The following is a 19,105-nucleotide window of genomic DNA, read 5'->3' on the forward strand; positions in this document are numbered from 1 at the left end:
ACAGTGAATAATAAGTGCACCATAGAGTCAACGATGAATAATAAAACGGAGTCGGAGAAGAATCAGGAGAAATCAAAGGTTACCATTCCGCCGCCGCCGGAGAAGCCGTTGCCGGGCGATTGTTGCGGCAATGGATGTGTTCCATGCGTGTGGGACACGTATTACGAAGAACTGGAGGAATACAATAAGCTTTACAAGAGCAATCCTGATGTTAAGCCTTGATAGATTTGTTTGGAAACTAGAATTCATATAATTGTTTAACTTTATATAAATTGTTGTTTGCTATCTTCATTATATAATTGATAACAGATTTACGAGCAAGCAGATACAGTAAACAAGGTGAAATCTTTGTAAACTTCACCTTTGTGCTCTTGAGAATAGAAACTCTTTTCCCTTTATTGATCAACAAGTTGTTAGCTACTCTAATTTTCCTTATTTTTATCCCTTGGCTTGGAAACTAGTTTTGGCAAATACTGACAGCAAGTTATGAATATACATTGATATTAGGATTAAGACTAGAAATAATCCTGATACAAGATTAAAATTTCATGTAGTATATTTCAAGAATGATCCGAATATATTGCTTTATAGGGTTGGAACTTATTCGCACTTAATGTTTATACTCAAAAAATTCAGTTTCGAAAATTTCACATTTTAGTTAAAGATATCTATTAGTCACATTTTTGGGGGGATTCATTGGAAATATTTTAAAAATAATACTACTGATTACTTTTTGTTTATTCCAAAAATGGTTCTTTCAAAAAATATTAAAAACTCAAAACCCGTACGAATACTACTTGCATTTGTTTACTTTTTCCCCCATGGGTTTCACGTGTGTTTTTGTTATCATATTTGTAAAGTTTGGTTATGAAGTATACATAATGTGGTGTGTCTAAATTATCACGTTTTTTGTAGCACAATTGATAGTAATAATTTACTACTTCCCAGAAAGAGTGATACCAGATAACAGTACCAAAACCTGTATAATATAAGTAATAAATGGGCTCATTCACTCAAATGAAAATTCAGTAAATTGTAAAAAGCATTTTGTAGGTCCCAAAAGTTAATCTTTCGTTGTTGTCGGGTTTCCGGTCTTTAGAGTAAAAATGGCAGTCAACTCCTCCGTCATGATTCACATCAACCCGGCGGCTCGTTTAACCAAAATAGAAAACCGGTGCTTCAGACAATGTCACAAACTTCCTACTAAACCCGGTTTCCAGTTTCTCATTCCCAAAGCACGTGACCTCTCCAAAATCTCCGTCGTGGAACAGTTCCGTAACCGCGTGGAGAAAACCGCCGACGAGATCCGCCGTCTTCGGGTTTCTGCTGAGGCTACAAAACCCCTCTTCCTCACTTTTTTCTCTAAAACTCAACAGTTTATCGAACGCTTTATTGTTCGTGAAGTAGAAAACGAGAAAATGATGGTCAAGCGTAATTTGCTTATGATGATTGCTGTGTTTGGAGTAATGGCGATGGTGAAAGGTCCAGAAGAAGCCCTAGCTTCTAGTTCTCCTTCTGCTTTTGTTCAAAATATCATATATTCTAACAAGATCGCCATCTTCTCCAAATCCTATTGCCCGTAAGGATCAGTGTATCACTGTATGATCAAAACTAAGAATTGATTAGAACTTTTTAACTTTCGTAGCATAATGTAAAGCCTGCAGATGAAAGAGATCATCTTTTATTTTCCTTTTAGGGTTTTTATTCTGCTTTGCTAGTTAATTGAGAACTAATTCTCAGATTTCTGTATCAGGCAATTTTTTAAAAAATATCAGTCCTGTCCAGGCTAGCTTGGGCGCACATGGACTAATCACTAGATTCTCTGTCTAATAAGACATGTTGCCAAGATAATCCTAGTCACCAATGTCAGAGCTGATGATTCACATCAAGTGTTTGTTGGACAAATTTTCTAGACATCCACTGCCTTCTATTTCTCTTCAATATTGAAACCTGAAAATAATAATCATACCTTTCATTTTGGCAAAGAAGGAACGTAGTGAGTAACCAATCGATTTTAATAGCTGAGCATGTGATTTGCGATGTTCTATGTGCTGCTTGGAACAAACATTATGCTTAGACAGGATATGTATACATGAATAAGATTAAAGATAACAATGGATTTGAGGCATCATAGGCTGTAGTGGTGCTCTGTATGCTGCCACATCTTTATGCTATGCCTTGTTTTATTTATCTTGACCATAAAAAGAAAAAAGAATTATAAAATACCTTGTGTCTGAGACTTTGAGTTAGCTTTTTAAGTGCATGTTGATGTTTGTAGTTTATGTCCTTTTCCTGCTAATTTGTATTGTCTTTCGACAATAGGTACTGCAAGCGTGCCAAACGCATCTTCAATGAACTTCAAGAACAACCATTTGTGGTGGAGCTTGATCTTCGAGGTAATTTGTTGTCAATACCCCTCCCTTGGAACCTGTAGAAAGAAATGAAACTAAAGTAGAACACTTGAAAACAATTCATGGCAAAAAACACAGAGTTTTCGTTGACTATTTGATTGTCTATCCGTGTTAGTCTACATTGGTTGTCACATCTAGCGATGGAATTAATATATTTGCTTCAAACTTACAAAATATCTGCTCAGACGATGGCGGTCGTATTCAAGATGTCCTTTTGGATCTGGTGGGCCGCAGCACAGTTCCGCAAGTGTTTGTGAATGGGAAGCATATTGGTGGTTCAGAGGGTAGGCCTTGTGATTTCAGTTGTCTGATTCCTGTTCTCCTGACCTGATATTATCAGCTTGTAACACTTGATTCTTTTTGTTTTTGTGATTTTCATTTTTTTGGCTTTTTATTAGATCTTCAAATTGCTGTCAAGAACGGTCAGTTGCAAAGTCTACTTAAGAAAGAGTAAAGTACTGCAAGTCGAGAGATTCAAGCATCTTATCTGAACTCCTGAAGCTACAATGCATTCATGGAGAGCTTAGTTTAGTTTGGTAGGTCCAGCTCTAAACTAAAAATTTGTATGCTTACTATGCTGTTCGTTTCGTTTCTCATGCTGAAAAATGGGTATCTGGACAAACAACTAGGGATTTGAACTTAATTCAAATGCATATGTCCTTCACTAGCTATAACTTCAGTGTACACTGTGCAGAGACAGCAGGTTGTTTACAAATGAACAAAAGTAAAATGGAATAGGATAACAAGAGGCGTGGAATTAGAGAAATCCTCTAGTACAGACTATGCTCCAATTCCAGTTATGTTGTTCAAATTTTAAACTTTAGAATCTAATTTATGTGGATCTAGATTCTAGAACCCGTGGATACAAATGTTCCCAGAAGATTAATATCTGAGCGAATGGCAGTATGAAAAAGCTTGTGTAGATCCAAATTGTAACAAATATAGAGACATAAGAGTGAAGAAATGCCATGCTTGGCACATAAGGAAAGCTGTTAACTCAGATCCTTTGTATTCATTTAGAGAAATATCCGTCTGCCTAATCTGTTGCATTTATAATTACTGCTAAATGCCATTATTCATGAGCTCTGCAGACCCATTCGCATTTCAACAGAGTCTATCTTTGTCAAAGCAGCTCATAATTTTTTTTAAATTAATCTTAAAGCTGACCCAACCAAATTGGTTGAGGAAACCTGTCTGCTACTAGAAAGACAACCTTTTGTCCAATTTTCATGCGTTAAGCATGCCGTTAGCATTTATCTTAAGCCAAGATCAAACTTACTGTGAGATTCATAGTTGCGTTACTTATAATGTCTTTATCCATAGACAAAGTGGAATCTGTGTAGCCTTTTGTTTAAAAAGGTATAACTTGTATCAATGTGCTTCAAAGTAGCCCTGAGTTCGCTCCAAAAAAAGATATAGCCATCAAAACTCAGTGATCAAGCACTCACTCCTCCAAGAGCTGTTTGTCCTTTTTGTTGACCTTCTTAATGCTAGATGTCTTGGACAAAACTGAAGTTGGCGAGTCTCGAAAAAATACAAACAACCCGCGGAGAAAAAAATAAAAGCGACTAAGAAGGGAAAAAGAAAAATGATAAGATGACTACGAGACATGCTTGAAGAAGAGATTAATAAATGGGGAACTTCAGTTGTTACCTTTTTCAAAAAAAATGAATGGGGAACTTCAGTTCTCGGTCGTTGTAATTATGCATCTGTATGCTAAATGTTTCATTAGCCTTGCAATTAATCAATAACAAGAGCTGCGGCATTTGCCGGCAGCACTTTGCCTTCTTTATCTATCAAAGAATAAATAAATAACTATAAAAAATAAATAACAAAAGCTACGGTAGCAGCTTCTTGCCTGCTCGCAGCATTACATGAAGAACTTTAGGCTACAAAATAGAATTGCTTGTTGTGCTTGCTATAGAGTAAAAACTACAGATTTAGACAATTTGAGATTCTCCTGACTTTGTAGTCAGGTTGGTGCAGCAGAAGCGCTTGGCCGCCACAAAGTCTTCTGTGCACTTAGTATTCCAACTTGGTTATGGGAGATGGTTTTCCGAATTTCCCAATGCAGAGACTTGAGTAAGTTCTCTACTTCCTTAGTTGTGGCGGAATCATCACGGACAATCAAGTAACCTCCAGGTCTAACTATTCTGTCAATCTCTGCTAACACAGCAACAATTTTACACCTACAAATGCCCCATGAAAGTCTAGGTCATGGTACATGAACCATTTTAAAACAGGACAAGGTTCTACTCCATAAACTACTATTACCTCTTCTTTAACTGGGAGAAAAGATGATCAGCATGTAGTAGATCGTATGTCCTTGGGTATGTACTGAAGGATTCACACCAATCATGATAAATCCCAAAAAGACCACGTTCGTATATTATAGGAAGTGTATCCGGAGAGTTGACATTCACCACATTCAACACCCACAGTTTGAGATCTCTAAGAGCTGCAGCAAACCTGTTAATAGGAGCCTTTTATCAGTACTCTTTTTGGTGCATAACCAGAGGTAAGAAGAGAGAAGTTAGTTACCCTCCATATACTGCTCTCATGTCCATGGCGTTTCTCACATTTGACCAGCTAATTCCCAGTCCGTTCATATACACCTTGCTTACCAAACGTTTCCAATGTTCCAAATCTGCTGCAAAGTCATCTGGAGCTGGTTTTCCATAAATTCCAACTTGTGATTGGTTTAGCCAGTATGGAGGGGTCTGTAGTCGCTCAGGCCACTCTACAGGCCACCGATATCCTCTTTCCTTTTCTTCAGTCGGCACCCTATGTATACATGAATGGAAGGCAACATACCTGAAATGTGTATTGTAATCCAATCTCATTAAAACTTGGTAAGCAGTTCTCAAGAATATGTGGAAATTATATTCTTTGTAGATATTCCAAATGGTATTGGCAGGCAGATTTCACTGAGTAAACAAAATCTTGTTGGACGACAAATTCTTAGTCTGTTCTTACAGTGAGCTTACCAGGCAGCATTAGGATCATCATCTGGTTTACACATTGGGGGTTTGTTTTGTTTTCTTTGATCGTAGCAGTCATTTGTGTCTGGTTTGTGGTAGATAGCAACACCAACGGAGTTTAGTTTGTCCTTCTTTATGGTTATAAGCTCCCAGCACATGGACACCGTCAGATTAGACATTGCTGTTAAGAGAACCGAAAAACAGCAAAGGTGTTAATTTTACATTAAACGATCGACATTAAGCGAAAGGAATGAGTAGGATCTTACCCTTCCATATCTCAACATCTTCTTCAAGAGTTTGGTACACAGGAGTTGCAGACCAGGCAAAGTAACCTCCGGGGCGAAGTACACGATTCAGTTCCAGGAGAAGAGCACCACCTTCATCGCATATTTAAACTTTATTAACAAATCTATATGATAACTCAAAGGCAGAGTCTTAATGAGGACTTGAATGGTGAAATAGCTGTAAATAAATATATATATATATATATATATATATATATATATATATATATAATATTAGGAAAAACCTTCTTCATGCCAAGGGACTCTGCAACGTGCACAATGCACAAGGTCAAAAACTCCACTTGGAAATGGCAACCTCTGAGTACCCATCACTGCAGATATTGCAGGTATTCCCCTTTCTAGTGCAAATTGAACTTGTGCCTCATGTTCATCTTTAGGTGCGAAAGACATTGCAAGAACATCTCTCTCGAAAAGATAACCACCAAAACTCGCGACTCCACAGCCAACATCTAATACTACTCGAGTGTGCTTTCCCCATGCTATATCCGGAACTGCCTACAACCAGTTGATTGAAATAAATCTTCAGCATCATTGAATTGTCAAAAGTGGTACATATCTTCTTCTAGTAATTAGTTTTAAGATGTCCTTTTTATTTTTGGGTTGATCATCCTATGATATTATTGAGTAGAGGCCATGAGGAAAGGTTTAGTCATTATCTTGATATAAAGTTAATGTTTAAAAGATAAATGTATTGTTGTTATTATAGTTTTTGGTGATGGATAACATACCTCTTGTACAAAATCAATGTAATGCAATGCTCCATGGATAAACTGGGTACCTCCACCTGGGAAAGTTAGGAATTCACCAGAAACCTTCACCCAGTTTTGGTGCCCCTTCACCTCTGCTAACAATGTATGAGGCACATTATGGTACCATATCTGGATAAAAACAGAAAATTCTCAAAAGATTAACATTTTTGGGATACATATTAAGTAACAAAGTACTTCTGAACAGACAACTACCTTATCTCTGCTTTTAGGCCACTCAATTGGTGTCTTGTATCCCTGAGGCAAGGGGACAAGGCAGGTAGGAGGTTCCTGAGGACAGTGTCTTTCGCGATGTTCATAATGCTTTGTGGTTTTTAGTTTTTGTATTGCTTCCTCGTTGTCTAAACATGGTATGTAGTCTGCACCAGCTGCCACCTCGCACAGCTGCCAATTCTGTTCCGGGACACTGCTGTCTTTGTTATTTGATCCGACTGTTCGTCTTTCTTTCTGGTTAACTGAATGATCAGCTTGTGTCGACCAGGACTTCTTTGATTCTTTAGACTCTTTTGGTACAATGGTTTCAGTCTTGTGATTTTCAGTCTTCAGAACAGGTAGGTTATTAGTTAAGTTTACGGGAGCCTTATGGTCATGTTGAATTTTAACATCTTTTAGTATAGGTGCCTCGTCATGTTTGATTTGATCTTTACTCATTACTCCTTGAGTTTGTTCTTCTGATTGTTTCTGTTGCTGTTGCATTTGGTCATCTTCCTGTTGTTGATGCTGCTCTAGTCGTTTTTGTTGCTCTTGATCTGTCAATATGTTCTTGGTGTTATCTGTTGAAACTCCATGGGCATCATTTCCTGAATCCAACGACACGTCCTCTTCAGCCTTATCTTTTCCTAGGCTTCCCTTATCTTTAGATTCTTTTCCAGTTATTGTCTTTCCGATTCCTGCAGTTATTTGCTCAGCTTCTTGCCTGTGAGTGATGGAACTTTCCTCAGATGTTTGTGTCTCCAATAGTTTCTGCTTCTCTTGCTCTTCAACAGATTCGATTCCATGCAATCCGTGAGAGTGCTCTGCAGCAGCTAGATTTCCATTTTTCTTGTCATCTTCTAGTTTTCCATTTTCACTACCTTGCAACGATTCACCATTCCCGTTTAAACTATCTCTACCACCAGAATACTTTGTAATATCTGATGAGACATCTGTCTGGGGCTTGTCATTTTCCCTAGTATCCTGAGGCCGGTTAGCGTCATCAGGTTTTATGGCATCATCAGGAAGGTCTCCTTGTGTGTCCTTATAAACAGGTGTTCTTCCATTGTTAGAAATGGTCTTGTGGGCATCCATAATGGTGGAGGCAAGAGAAGAAGAAGTGGAGGTGGTAGATTCGGTGGATGTTCGAGTGGTGGATTTGGGAGGAATAACAGAGGTGGAGGTGAGAAGCCATACGCCTAAAACACATAATGATACAAAGATGATAGTAGTAATAGTTGATGAGTAGGAAGAACTGGATGGTCTTCTGCCCAAACGAGCTCTTGCTGTTGGCATGTTTGGTTGTGATTTGGATTACATCCAATTTGCTACTTCTTTTTTTAGTTTTTGCAATAGCCTTTATGTTGAAGTTAGTAATAGAAATGAAAGCAAGAAGTGAGAAGTGAGATGATGAGAGGATTCGGTTTGTTTTGTGGAGGGAGATGAAAGACAAAGAAAACGAGAAATAGTCCAAGTTGGATTATTAAAGATCCAACAAAGTAGGGAAAGGAAACAACTTACATTCATTTAACTCCTTGAATTGAGGAGGGGGAACTTTTATTATTTGAACAAATCTATATTATTATAAAAGTGGCGAGACCTCGAATTACCGAAATATCCTTTTAAATACTTTAAATAGCTTAAGTATAGTTAATAATAAATATTTATTAAGAAAAAAAAATTAATAATTTAAAGTGTCCTTTCAGAAAAGTTGTCCCCTCTTAGTAAGTAGTAACTAAATATCTCCGTTGATTTTTGTGAAATAATCATATCTATTTTAATGTCAATAATGCATAAAGCCTTTAACCGTATTTTAAATGCCAATAGTGCACAAAACTTTTAACTATATTTGCACACAACCCATTCTTCAAAACTTAGGTTTTTATCCCTTCTATATTATGATCATTGAACCTTGTTAACCTTCATAAACAACATATAAGGTTATTAATTCCCACTTTTTTTGTTTTGTTATATAATCTTCTAATTATTATAAAGTGGGGATCTCAAAAGTTAAAAGCTGAACCAAATTGTCCTTATAAATAATTACTAATATATTGAATTATCTAAATACCCTTTTAATCTAAAATATCCTATTTAATTTTTTTTTTTAAAAAAAAAAACTAAACTAGAAGACACCGCTTCATATGAATACGACTGTTTCTAAGTTTCTCTATAGAAGCGTCCCGATTCATGATTAAATGGTGTGAGAAATTTTTAAGTCACTTATTACAAGTTAATTCTCAACATCCTTAATTACAAAAGAATTTCATCCGGATGATGTTTATTGCTTTGCACCATTAATTTTTTTCATCCTAATTCCTAACCGTATACTTATTTGGAGCAAATTTGGGAAGGTAAAACGGATATGTATTTTCTTTAATTATTTTTGCCGGCATATTTATAGTAAATATTTTGTCACTTATTTTAATTTAATTCTCTATCTATCTATTTATCTATACTATATTAAAAGCACGAAGACCCTTAGCGAAATGTCGTTCGTCTTTTTTACCCTTTTAAAATATAGTTCACATTGGATAAAATAGTCATTAGATTATTTTTCTAATATTTAGGAATAATCATTTAATTATTTTCCTAATAAGTAGGAGTATTTTTTAATTATGTCTATAATATTTAGGAGTAGTCATTTAATTATTTTCTAAATATTTAGGATTTTAATTTTTTAATTCTACAATTCCTCCACTTTTCAATCCAGACTAGGAAAGTTTCGTCCACTTTGTAAGGGTTTATTTCGTTGAGGATTATTTACCTCCTATAGCAAAGGTTGATACCTTATTTATTTTAAATAAGTACCATTTTAAAAAAATTATATTCTATAACTACCTTTTGATTTTTATAGTCAAATACCTATTTATGGTCACCTCCTACCCTTAAGCCATAAAATACGTTGCTTCTTTCTCATAAAATACGTTACCTATCTGGCTTGACCCTAATGAAGGCAACGAAATCTCCATGGCCAACTCCAGTATGTTTCTTCTTCTTCTTCTTCTTCTTCTTCTTTTTCCTTTCCGATTTTGATTGTTTTCGGAAAATTACGATTTTGATAAACTCCAAGGCTGTGATTTCTGATGTTTCTAGTGACAAGGACTCCAAAACGAGAACACATGGGGCTAGTGTAATATCAGAAGAAGTGGAGAATAAACAAGATATAGAAAGCACTTTTAGACAGGAAAGGCAGGGTTCACAACAGAAATTGACTACTGATATCAGATGCGTTACAGATGCTAGCAATTTCTTCTTCAGCCATCTTTCTCGTTTTCTTCTTCTTTCTCTCATCGTTGCTTATGGAATCATGGTCGGAATCCGATGGGTCGTCGGAAAATTGTCGACTAAAATAGGTCGCCTGAAGTTTGGGGTTGAGCAATTTGAAGATTCTGTTACCTTTTTTTTAAGAGCATTTCAATGTATCTCACTGTATTTCTATGTATTTCATTGTTTTTACTATTTTTTTTTTCATTGTAATTCAATGTATCTCGTTATATTCCATATATTTCATTGTATTCAATATCTTTTTTTCTCACTGTATTTCAATGTATCCCTCTGTATTCTATCTATTTCATTGTATTCATTGTCTCGCTATATGCCATGAATGTATTGATATTTTTTTTAATTAATATAATTATGTATTCAGATGTATTATATAATTTTTCTGAAGATTGCTATGTTTTCGGGGTATTTTGTGGTTGAGAATCTTTTTTGTAACTGAAAAATACAAAATTTGTGTATTATAATTGAGTTTGTTGAGTTATATTAGGAGTCTATTATGTTAATTGATTCACTTTCCATTTTAAAAACAGTGTAATCCCCTATTTCACGCCGTGAATATAGTCGAATACAATAATCTGTCCAGCTGTAATCCCATGTTTCACTCCATGAATACTGTCACGACCCATTTCCATAATAGGTCATGATGGCGCCTAACACCATTGGCGGGCAAGCCAACGCAGAAAATACTAAATAAGCTCTCGTTTACTTTTTACCCAAAAAATAAATAGATGCAATGATTCCTTAAGTTGAAATAAAATCAGAAATGATCAGTAACGTCAAAAATAATCATACAATCCCAAAAAATATAGTCTACTAACGTGTGTGCCAAGACTTGGTGTCACAAGTTGTGGGCAACTAGTAGAATATACAAAAGAATCACACTATCCTACTGTCCGAAACAGAATAGACAGCAAAAATACATAAGAGAGACTCCTTCAGGCTACTTAACGGCATGGGAAGGGGAGCAACTCACCGTAGAAGTTTCGAAATCCGCTCAGGGATGCGCACCAGACTAATAACCAGTGACACCTGCCTCAGATCCTGTACAATTAAGTACAGAAGTGTAGTATGAGTACATAAACAATATGTACCCAGTAAGTATCCCATCTAATCTCGAAGAAGTAGAGACGAGATGTCGACTTGATACTTACTAGACTCAAATAATATGAGAAAGAATTTGTAATAAGCATGGATAGCACAATTAATTAACATTTTATGACAAGGAATAACAGTTCTTTCTCCAGATAATATCATGAGTATCCATTTATGTTTCAAGTCATATATGAAGTTCAGTCCACAAAAATACTAAATAAAACATGCGCAAGTAACACCGAGGGACGTACGACCCGATCCAACATAAAAGTAAATTGTGTACTACCGAGGGTCGAACGGCTCGAACCATAGATGCATCTATTACCCCGCTCGTAAATCACACGTGCGGAACGGTCAAATATAATAAACTCATCAACAAGCAGACAATAATGTATATCTGAGGAGTAGTTATTCACAGGTATATTCAAATTCTCTTTTAAAAGACGAAGCGGATAAGGTTCCTCTTACTAGTCTCATTTACCTTAATCAACATAATTCATATGAATCCGAATTTATCATCAAGTTACAAGAATATCACATAGAGCATGCTTTTGGGTCCTAGACTACCCGGATTTAACATAATAGTAGCTACGCACGGACTCTCGTCACCTAGTGCGTACGTAGCCCCTGCATATAATGGCAATTAATTCAATTATTACACCTATGGGGACAATTCCCTCTTACAAGGTTAGAAAGGAGACTCACCTCGCTCCAAAGTGCACTTCTAATACCAAGAACGAGCCCAAGTCCTCAATTCGGAGCCGAACGATCCCAAACTAGTTAAATGAGGTAGGAACTAGTCAATATAAACTCACAGGATCAAATTCTAGCTATCTAAGCACTTTCCCAACCTTTGACACAAGTTTCTTAGAATCCGTCCCGAGCCCACGTGTCCGGATTCTAAAAGTTTTCAAAGGAAGTTGTTTTCTATAACTTAAGGATCAATAATATATGATTTATCCAAATCTTTCGGTGTTAATCTATCCAAAACTCGAGTGTTAAACTTAGAAATAAGGGGGATGAACATACTTCACGATGCTATGTGGAAATCCCTTCTCAAGAGCTCCAAAATCGCTCAATACCCGAGTGCCACATGGTCAAAAAATGGCTGGAGCTCGACTTAAATGAAGCTCACTCCTTCAGCAGTTTCTGTATCTGCGGTTAGGAGACCGCATCTGCGGTCCCGCACGTGCGAGAGGAGACCGCATCTGCAAAATTGGCTAAAAGGGCTGGGACCGCTTCTGCGGTCTGGAAGCCGCGTCTACGTAGCCGCTTTGTGCGGCTAGGGAGCCGCTTCTGTAGCTTGGTCTGGCCAGCTCTGGGCCGCATCTGCGAGGCTATGACTGCTTCCGCGGTCTCGCACCTGCGGTCGACCAACCGCAGGTGCGGTTATGACAGAAACAGATGCTTCAGTACTTCTCCAAATTCCCAACTTCACTCGAGCCTCATCCGTTTGACGCGGGCTCTCGGGCTCCACCCGAACATACCGACAAGTCTGAAATCACGAGACGGACCTACTCAAACCTCCGGAACACCCGAAACTACGCTAAATTTAAGAATCATCCCCCTAAAACCAAATGAATCAAACTTATGAACTTCAAGTTCTTAATTTTCCTCTAACGAGCCGAAACGCCCTAAAGCTACCCGGATTGACACCAAATTTTGCGGGCAAGTCTTAAATGATATATCGAACCTGTACCGGGCTGCAGAACCAACATACGAGCCCGATACCCATGGAATCAATCATTAATTAGTTTTCTTTATATCCTTAGAATTTCAGTTTAACAATTTCTAATAAAAATTCATTACTCGGGCTAGGGACCTCGGAATTCGATTCCGGGAATACGCCCAGGTTCCATATTTTCCTACAGACCCTCCGGGACCGTCAAAATACGAATCCGGGTCCGTTTACTAAAAATGTTGACCAAAGGCTAACTTAGCCTTTTAAGAAAATCTAAGGAGTCAAATGAGCATATTTCAACCCAAACTCTTCCAAATCCCGAACCAACCATCCCCGCAGGTCATAAATTAGTTAAAGCAAGCGTGAGAAGTTTTATTTAAGGGAATGAGGTTCTAGAAAGCAAAATGACCAGTTGGGTCATTACAAATACAGTCAAATACACTCGAATACAACAACTGATTAGCTGGACTTCCCTGATTCACGCCTATTTTTGCTACTGTATTCATGAATACAATAGCTTAAATACATCAAATACATCTTATAACCACAAAAAAGGTATCTATAATCCATAATATAGCAAATAGTTTCTATAAATAGCTAATTACCATTAAAAGATAGTGCTTTATGAAAATTTCTCTTTTGTTGATAAAGGTTTTTACTTTCAACTCCTTTCAGATTTAGGAGTACTATATTAAACAGAAAAAATATAAAAAAAGAAAGATTGAAAGGAAACGGGTGAATATATCTCATTTATGTCAATGATAGGATTTTGTTCTTATTTTCAGCTTTTGTTTCATTCACTTATTTATTTTATTGTTTGTGAAATTCATATAGCATTAGAAAATATTCAATTAAGAATTTAAATAATTTTGTAATTTATTGACTTCAAAATCTTAAATATCAATAATAATAAAACTAGGATTGAAATAGCTCTTGGAATAGTATTTGTATATATGATACAAGAATAAATGCTATATTTTGTTACTAAAAGTAATAATAGTAATAATGTATTAATAAATACGTATAGAATATATAAATAATATATTTGGTATTCTGTATTGTTTTCTAGAAGCATAATGCATAATTAGGTGATATGACATATAAAACAAATGAAGTACAAATATTATACTTATGTGATTCCACAAAGCTGTTTGTTGAACAAGTTTTATTCCAAAAAGATCTAATAATGTATTATAAATTAAATTATTTTTTATTTTTTTTAATATTTAAGACTTTAAAATTGCCTAAATTTTTATTAAATTTTTCTATGTGAATTTTGTAGGAGTCCTAATATTAGAAATTTAAAATTAAATAAATTTTGCTTATGTATGTCTGTCTGTCTGTCTATCTATCTATCTATCTATCTATCTAGCTATCTATCTATCTAGCTATCTATCTATTAATAAATAAAGTATTAAAAGCACAAAGGCTTTCATTTAATTTTATTTTATAATTCAGGGAATACAATATAATATTTATGTAATTTTAAAAAAAATTATATTCATTGACATGAATACACATGCAACGTGCGTACCCTATGACTTGTACTATATTAAAAGCACGAAGACCCTTAGCGAAATGTCGTTCGCATTTTTTACCCTTTAAAAATAGAGTTCACACTTGATAAATAGTAATTTAAATATTTTCCTAATATATAGAACTTTCAAATCAAATAAAATACTATTTATTAAATTTTTCTTTATTTGAAGTATATAGGATTCATAACTAAACTTTTAGTTATGAAATCATTCCTTTTAAATTAGTAGAAAGTTTAATATTTAGGATTTCAAAATAAATATTGTCTGGGAGAACTAGGAGTATGTTTTCTTTTCCTTCTATTTTATTACGGCAATCCCTGAAATATGTTTAGGCATTCATTCTCCTTATAGGCAACTTAGAATTATAAGGGATAGTGAGAGGTTTATACTTAATAAATTTTTAATTATTAAATATAGTTTTTAAATATTACATAAAAATAGTGAAAAGAAAAGTATTGATTGAATACCAAAGGATTTCAAAAATTATCCATATTTTCTCTATTATTATAAAAGTAAAAATCCCCAATGCAAAAAAACAAATAAATTATTTTTTGTAATGTTAAAAATAAATAATCAACTCTTTGAATTAATTAATTAGCAAAAACATCCAATTTAATTCTTTTTCAAAATCTCATGTTAGTAAAGTTATTGTTCAAGTTGATCAAACTCTTAAGTTACACAAATTTATTTCCATAAGAAGAGCACTAGCGGTGACAGAAATTAAAAACTGAGCAAAATTAATTATATTATAGTATTAATTTGTTAATTATTTTTAGTATTAGGTAACAAAATTAATGATACTTTTCATAATATATTCCAAAGTTCTCATAATAGGCTTTTATTGAACAAGATTTCTTTATTTAGGGAACAAGTTAAATTGGATCAACATTCATTATTAGGAGCTAACATTTTTTAATTTTTGTTCAATAACTCAAATATATTATTTAATAATAGTGAAGTTATTTTTAAAAATTATATACTCACTGAAATAGAATAAACCCACTAAGCGCGTACCCTAAGACTACTACTATATTAAAAGCACGAATGCCCTTAGCAAAATGTCGTTCGCCTTTTTTACCCTTTAAAAATAAATTTTACAATGGATAAAATGGTAATTTAAGTTAGGTTTCTATATTTAGAATTTTAACATCAATTAAATTTTGATTATTAAATCTTTCCTTATTCAAATAGGTGCTAATATTTAGAAGTTTGATTCAATTGAGATTTTACCTCAAATAAGGAAAGAATCCCCTTTATTTTAAAATAATACTCCTTTGCAATAAATATAGCTTTCTTTTTCTTTTAGGCATGCAGTAGTATAGTCGTAATTATGATTTATCATTAATGCAATATAACTAAATTATCATCGGCACAATACAAATACCTCTATATAATACAAATAAAACATATATAAATATAATATGAAAACAGTTTCGTCATATACACAAGAACTTCATTTTTGTAGCTACCATCTATATATATTGGGTAATAAACCATAAAAATAATATAATTTATCATATTACGATACATATTATATTTATTACACATGTGTTTATATTTAATATTATTATTAAATCATAGTTAATTAATATATATTCTCACTTTAATTTATTACTTAATTATGATAAATTAGTATAGTTTAGTTTTGTATATTGACTGATGATTCTTTCTTTTTTAATATATTAACCATGATTGAGGACTTCTATGTGGCAGATTTTCCCTAGCTATATAGAATCAATGTTCTTTATTTTCACGACTAACACTTTTATTTTATAACTCAAATATAATTTTAAATAAAATATTTATATAATCTTTTTAAAAAAGTTTTACTCATGTAGATAAGGTAGACGTGCATCACGCATACTATTGACTGGTGTGATAAATAATGTGAGAATAAAATTAAAAACTATTAAATATATAGAAAAATAATGTTTCGCCTTTTTTTGTCTTCTTCAATCACTCTAGAGTATTATAAAAGCACGAATTTTCAACACAAAATTGATTGTGTAACGACCTGATGGGTCGTTTTGCCTTTTAGAACCCCGTTTCCTTAAATAAAACTTTCCGCGCTTTCTTTAACTAATTTACGACTTGCAGAGATGGTTGGTTCGGGATTTGGAAGAGTTTGGAGTGAAATATGCTCATTTGATTCCTAAGGATTTTCTTAAAAGGCTAAGTTTGATTTTGGTCAACATTTTGAGCAAACAGACTCGGATTTGTAGGAAAATATGGGACCTGGGCGTATGCCCGGAATCGAATTCCGAGATCCCTAGCTCGAGTAATGAATTTTTATTAGAAATTGTTAAACTGAAATTCTAAGGATTTAAAGAAACTAATTAATGATTGATCACATGGGTATCGAGTTTGTATTAGTTTCGGAGCCCGGTATGGTCCGAAATAACATTTAAGACTTGCCCGCAAAATTTGGTATCAATCCGAGTAGTTTAAGTTCGTTTCGGCTCGTTAGAGAAAAATTAAAAACTTGGAGTTCATAAGTTTGATTCAATTGGTTTTAGGGGGTGATTCTTAGATTCAGCGTTGTTTCGGGCATTTCGAAAGTTTAAGTAGGTCCGTTTCATGATTTCAGACTTGTCGGTATGTTCGGGCCGCGCCCGGGAGCCCCGAGCGTCAATCGGATGAGGCTCGAGTGAAGTTGAAATTTTTGAGAAGTGCTGAAGTATCTGCTTCTGTCATAACCCCACCTGCGGTTGGTCGACCGCAGGTGCGAGACCGCAAAAGTGGTCCATCTATCGCAGATGCAGCCTAAGGAAGGCCAGGCCAAAGCCGTGGAAGCGGCTCCCCAGCCGCAGAAGTAGCTTCGGGACCGCAGAAGCGGTTGCAGCCCGCTTGGCCAGTTCCACAGGTGCATCCGATTTCTCGCAGAAGCGGGACCGCAGATACGGTCCCTTGGCCGCAGATGCGGAAATCGCTGAAGTAGTGGGCTTCATTTAATACGGGTTCTTAGTCCCTTTTTGCCACTTTTCACTCTTCCATTGGTAATTTTGGGAGCTTTTGAGAGGAGACTTCCACTTAGCATCTTGAGGTAAGTTTATCCCACCTATTCTTAGTTTAATACTTGTGTATTAGGTAGATTAAGCACTAGAATTTAGGTAAAATCAAGAGGTTAGAGAAAAACCTAGGGTTTTGACAAAAGATAAATTTAACCACGAAATGTGTTATGAAATGAATTAGAAATCATATATTATTGATCCTTAGGTTATAGAGAACAACTTCCTTCAAAAAATTTTGGAATCCGGGCACATGGGCCCAGGGTCGGATTTTAGGAAACTTGTGTTGAGGGTTGGGAAATTGCGTAAATAGCTAGAATACGATCTTGTGAGCTTATATTGACTAGTTCCTACCTCGTTTAACTAGTTTTGGATCGTTCGGCTCCAAATTGAGAATTTGGGCTCATTATTGGCATTTGGAAGTATACTTGGAGCGAGGTAAGTCTCCTTTCTAACCTTGTAAGAGGGAATTGTCCCCATAAGTGTAATAATTGAATAAATTGCTATTATATGCGGGGGCACTAGAGTCCGTGCGTAGCTACTATTATGCTATGTACGGTTAGTCTAAGACCGATAAGCATGCTCTATATGATATTTTTGTAACTTGATGTTTAATTCGGATTCGTATAAATCGTGTTGATTAAGGTAAATGAGACTAGTAAGAGGAATCTTATTTTCCTTGACCTTTTAAATAGAAATTGAATATTTCTGTGAATAACTGCTCCCCAGATATACACTATTGTCTGCTTGTTGTTGAGTTTATTTATATTTGACCACATCGCACGTGTGATTCGCGAGTGGGGTAATAGATGCATCTATGGTTCATGCCGTTCGACCCTCGGCAGTACACAATTTACTTTTATGTTGGATCGGATCGTACGACCCTCGGTGTTATTTGCGCATGCTTTACTTGGAATTTTCCGATGGATTGAACTTCGTATATGCCTTGAAATGTAAGGGGGTACTCATGATATTATCTGGAAAAAGAACTGTTATTCCTTGCCATAAAATGTTAATTAATTGTGCTATCCATGCTTAGAATAAATTTATTCTCATATTATTTGACCCTAGTAAGTATCAAGTCAACCTCTCGTCTCTACTTCTTCGAGATTAGACGGGATACTTACTGGGTACATATTGTTTATACACACATACTACACTTCTGTACTTAATTGTACATGATCTGAGGTAGGTGTCTCTGGATATCAGTTTGATGCGCATCCCTGAGCAGATTTCGAGACTTCTACGGAGAGCCGCTTCCCCTCCCATGCCGTTTAGCAGCTTGAAAGAGTCTCTCTTATTTATTTTTCCTGTCTATTCTATCTCGGACAGTAGGATAGATTGATTCTTTTGTATATTCTACTAGTTGCCAACAACTTGTGACACTAGGTCTTGTCACACACATTAGTAGACTAGTATTTTCGTTGTATGATTATTTTTGGCACCTTACTATTCATTGCTGGCTTTTACTTTAACTTAAGGAATTATTGCAACTATTTTGCTAAAAGTAAGTGAGAACTTATTTAGTATTTTTCGCGTTGGCTTGCCCGGTAATGGTGTTGGGCGCCATCATAACATATTATGGAAATGGGTCGTGACAACATGGTATCAGAGCACTAGGTTCACGTAGGTCTCACAAGTCATGGGCAAACTTAATAGAGTCTTGCGGATCGGTACAGAGACGTCTGTATTTATCTTCGAGAGGCTATATGGTGTTAGGAAAACTACTCTTTATTCATCTCTATCATACAGTGGTTGGTATACTAAATTTCCCTCTTCTATTCTCTCACAGATGGTGAGGACACGCACGACTGATGTTCCAGACCGGGGAGGAGCTTCTCCCCC

The 19,105-nt window shown here is 35.3% G+C and overlaps 2 protein-coding genes across 2 annotated transcripts; one reads left to right on the forward strand and one right to left on the reverse strand.

The window, feature by feature from the left end:
* Positions 1–1,012: 1,012 nt before the first annotated feature.
* Positions 1,013–3,177, forward strand: LOC104244924 (glutaredoxin-2-like). The gene is made up of 4 exons (XM_009800442.2): positions 1,013–1,579; positions 2,323–2,396; positions 2,597–2,695; positions 2,810–3,177. Exons 1-4 carry the CDS (start codon positions 1,107–1,109, stop codon positions 2,863–2,865), a joined length of 702 nt encoding a protein of 233 aa, XP_009798744.2. The 5' UTR covers positions 1,013–1,106; the 3' UTR covers positions 2,866–3,177.
* An 863-nt stretch (positions 3,178–4,040) lies between these two features.
* Positions 4,041–8,094, reverse strand: LOC104244926 (probable methyltransferase PMT27). Its single transcript, XM_009800445.2, has 8 exons — positions 6,660–8,094; positions 6,426–6,575; positions 5,922–6,192; positions 5,659–5,769; positions 5,399–5,573; positions 4,953–5,225; positions 4,686–4,880; positions 4,041–4,600 (listed from the first exon to the last, which is right to left on the reverse strand). Exons 1-8 carry the CDS (start codon positions 7,950–7,952, stop codon positions 4,384–4,386), a joined length of 2,685 nt encoding a protein of 894 aa, XP_009798747.1. The 5' UTR covers positions 7,953–8,094; the 3' UTR covers positions 4,041–4,383.
* Between the last annotated feature and the right edge of the window lie 11,011 nt (positions 8,095–19,105).

Source organism: Nicotiana sylvestris, chromosome 2 (assembly GCF_000393655.2).
Source record: "Nicotiana sylvestris chromosome 2, ASM39365v2, whole genome shotgun sequence".
In the NCBI taxonomy this organism is placed as follows: domain Eukaryota; kingdom Viridiplantae; phylum Streptophyta; class Magnoliopsida; order Solanales; family Solanaceae; genus Nicotiana; species Nicotiana sylvestris.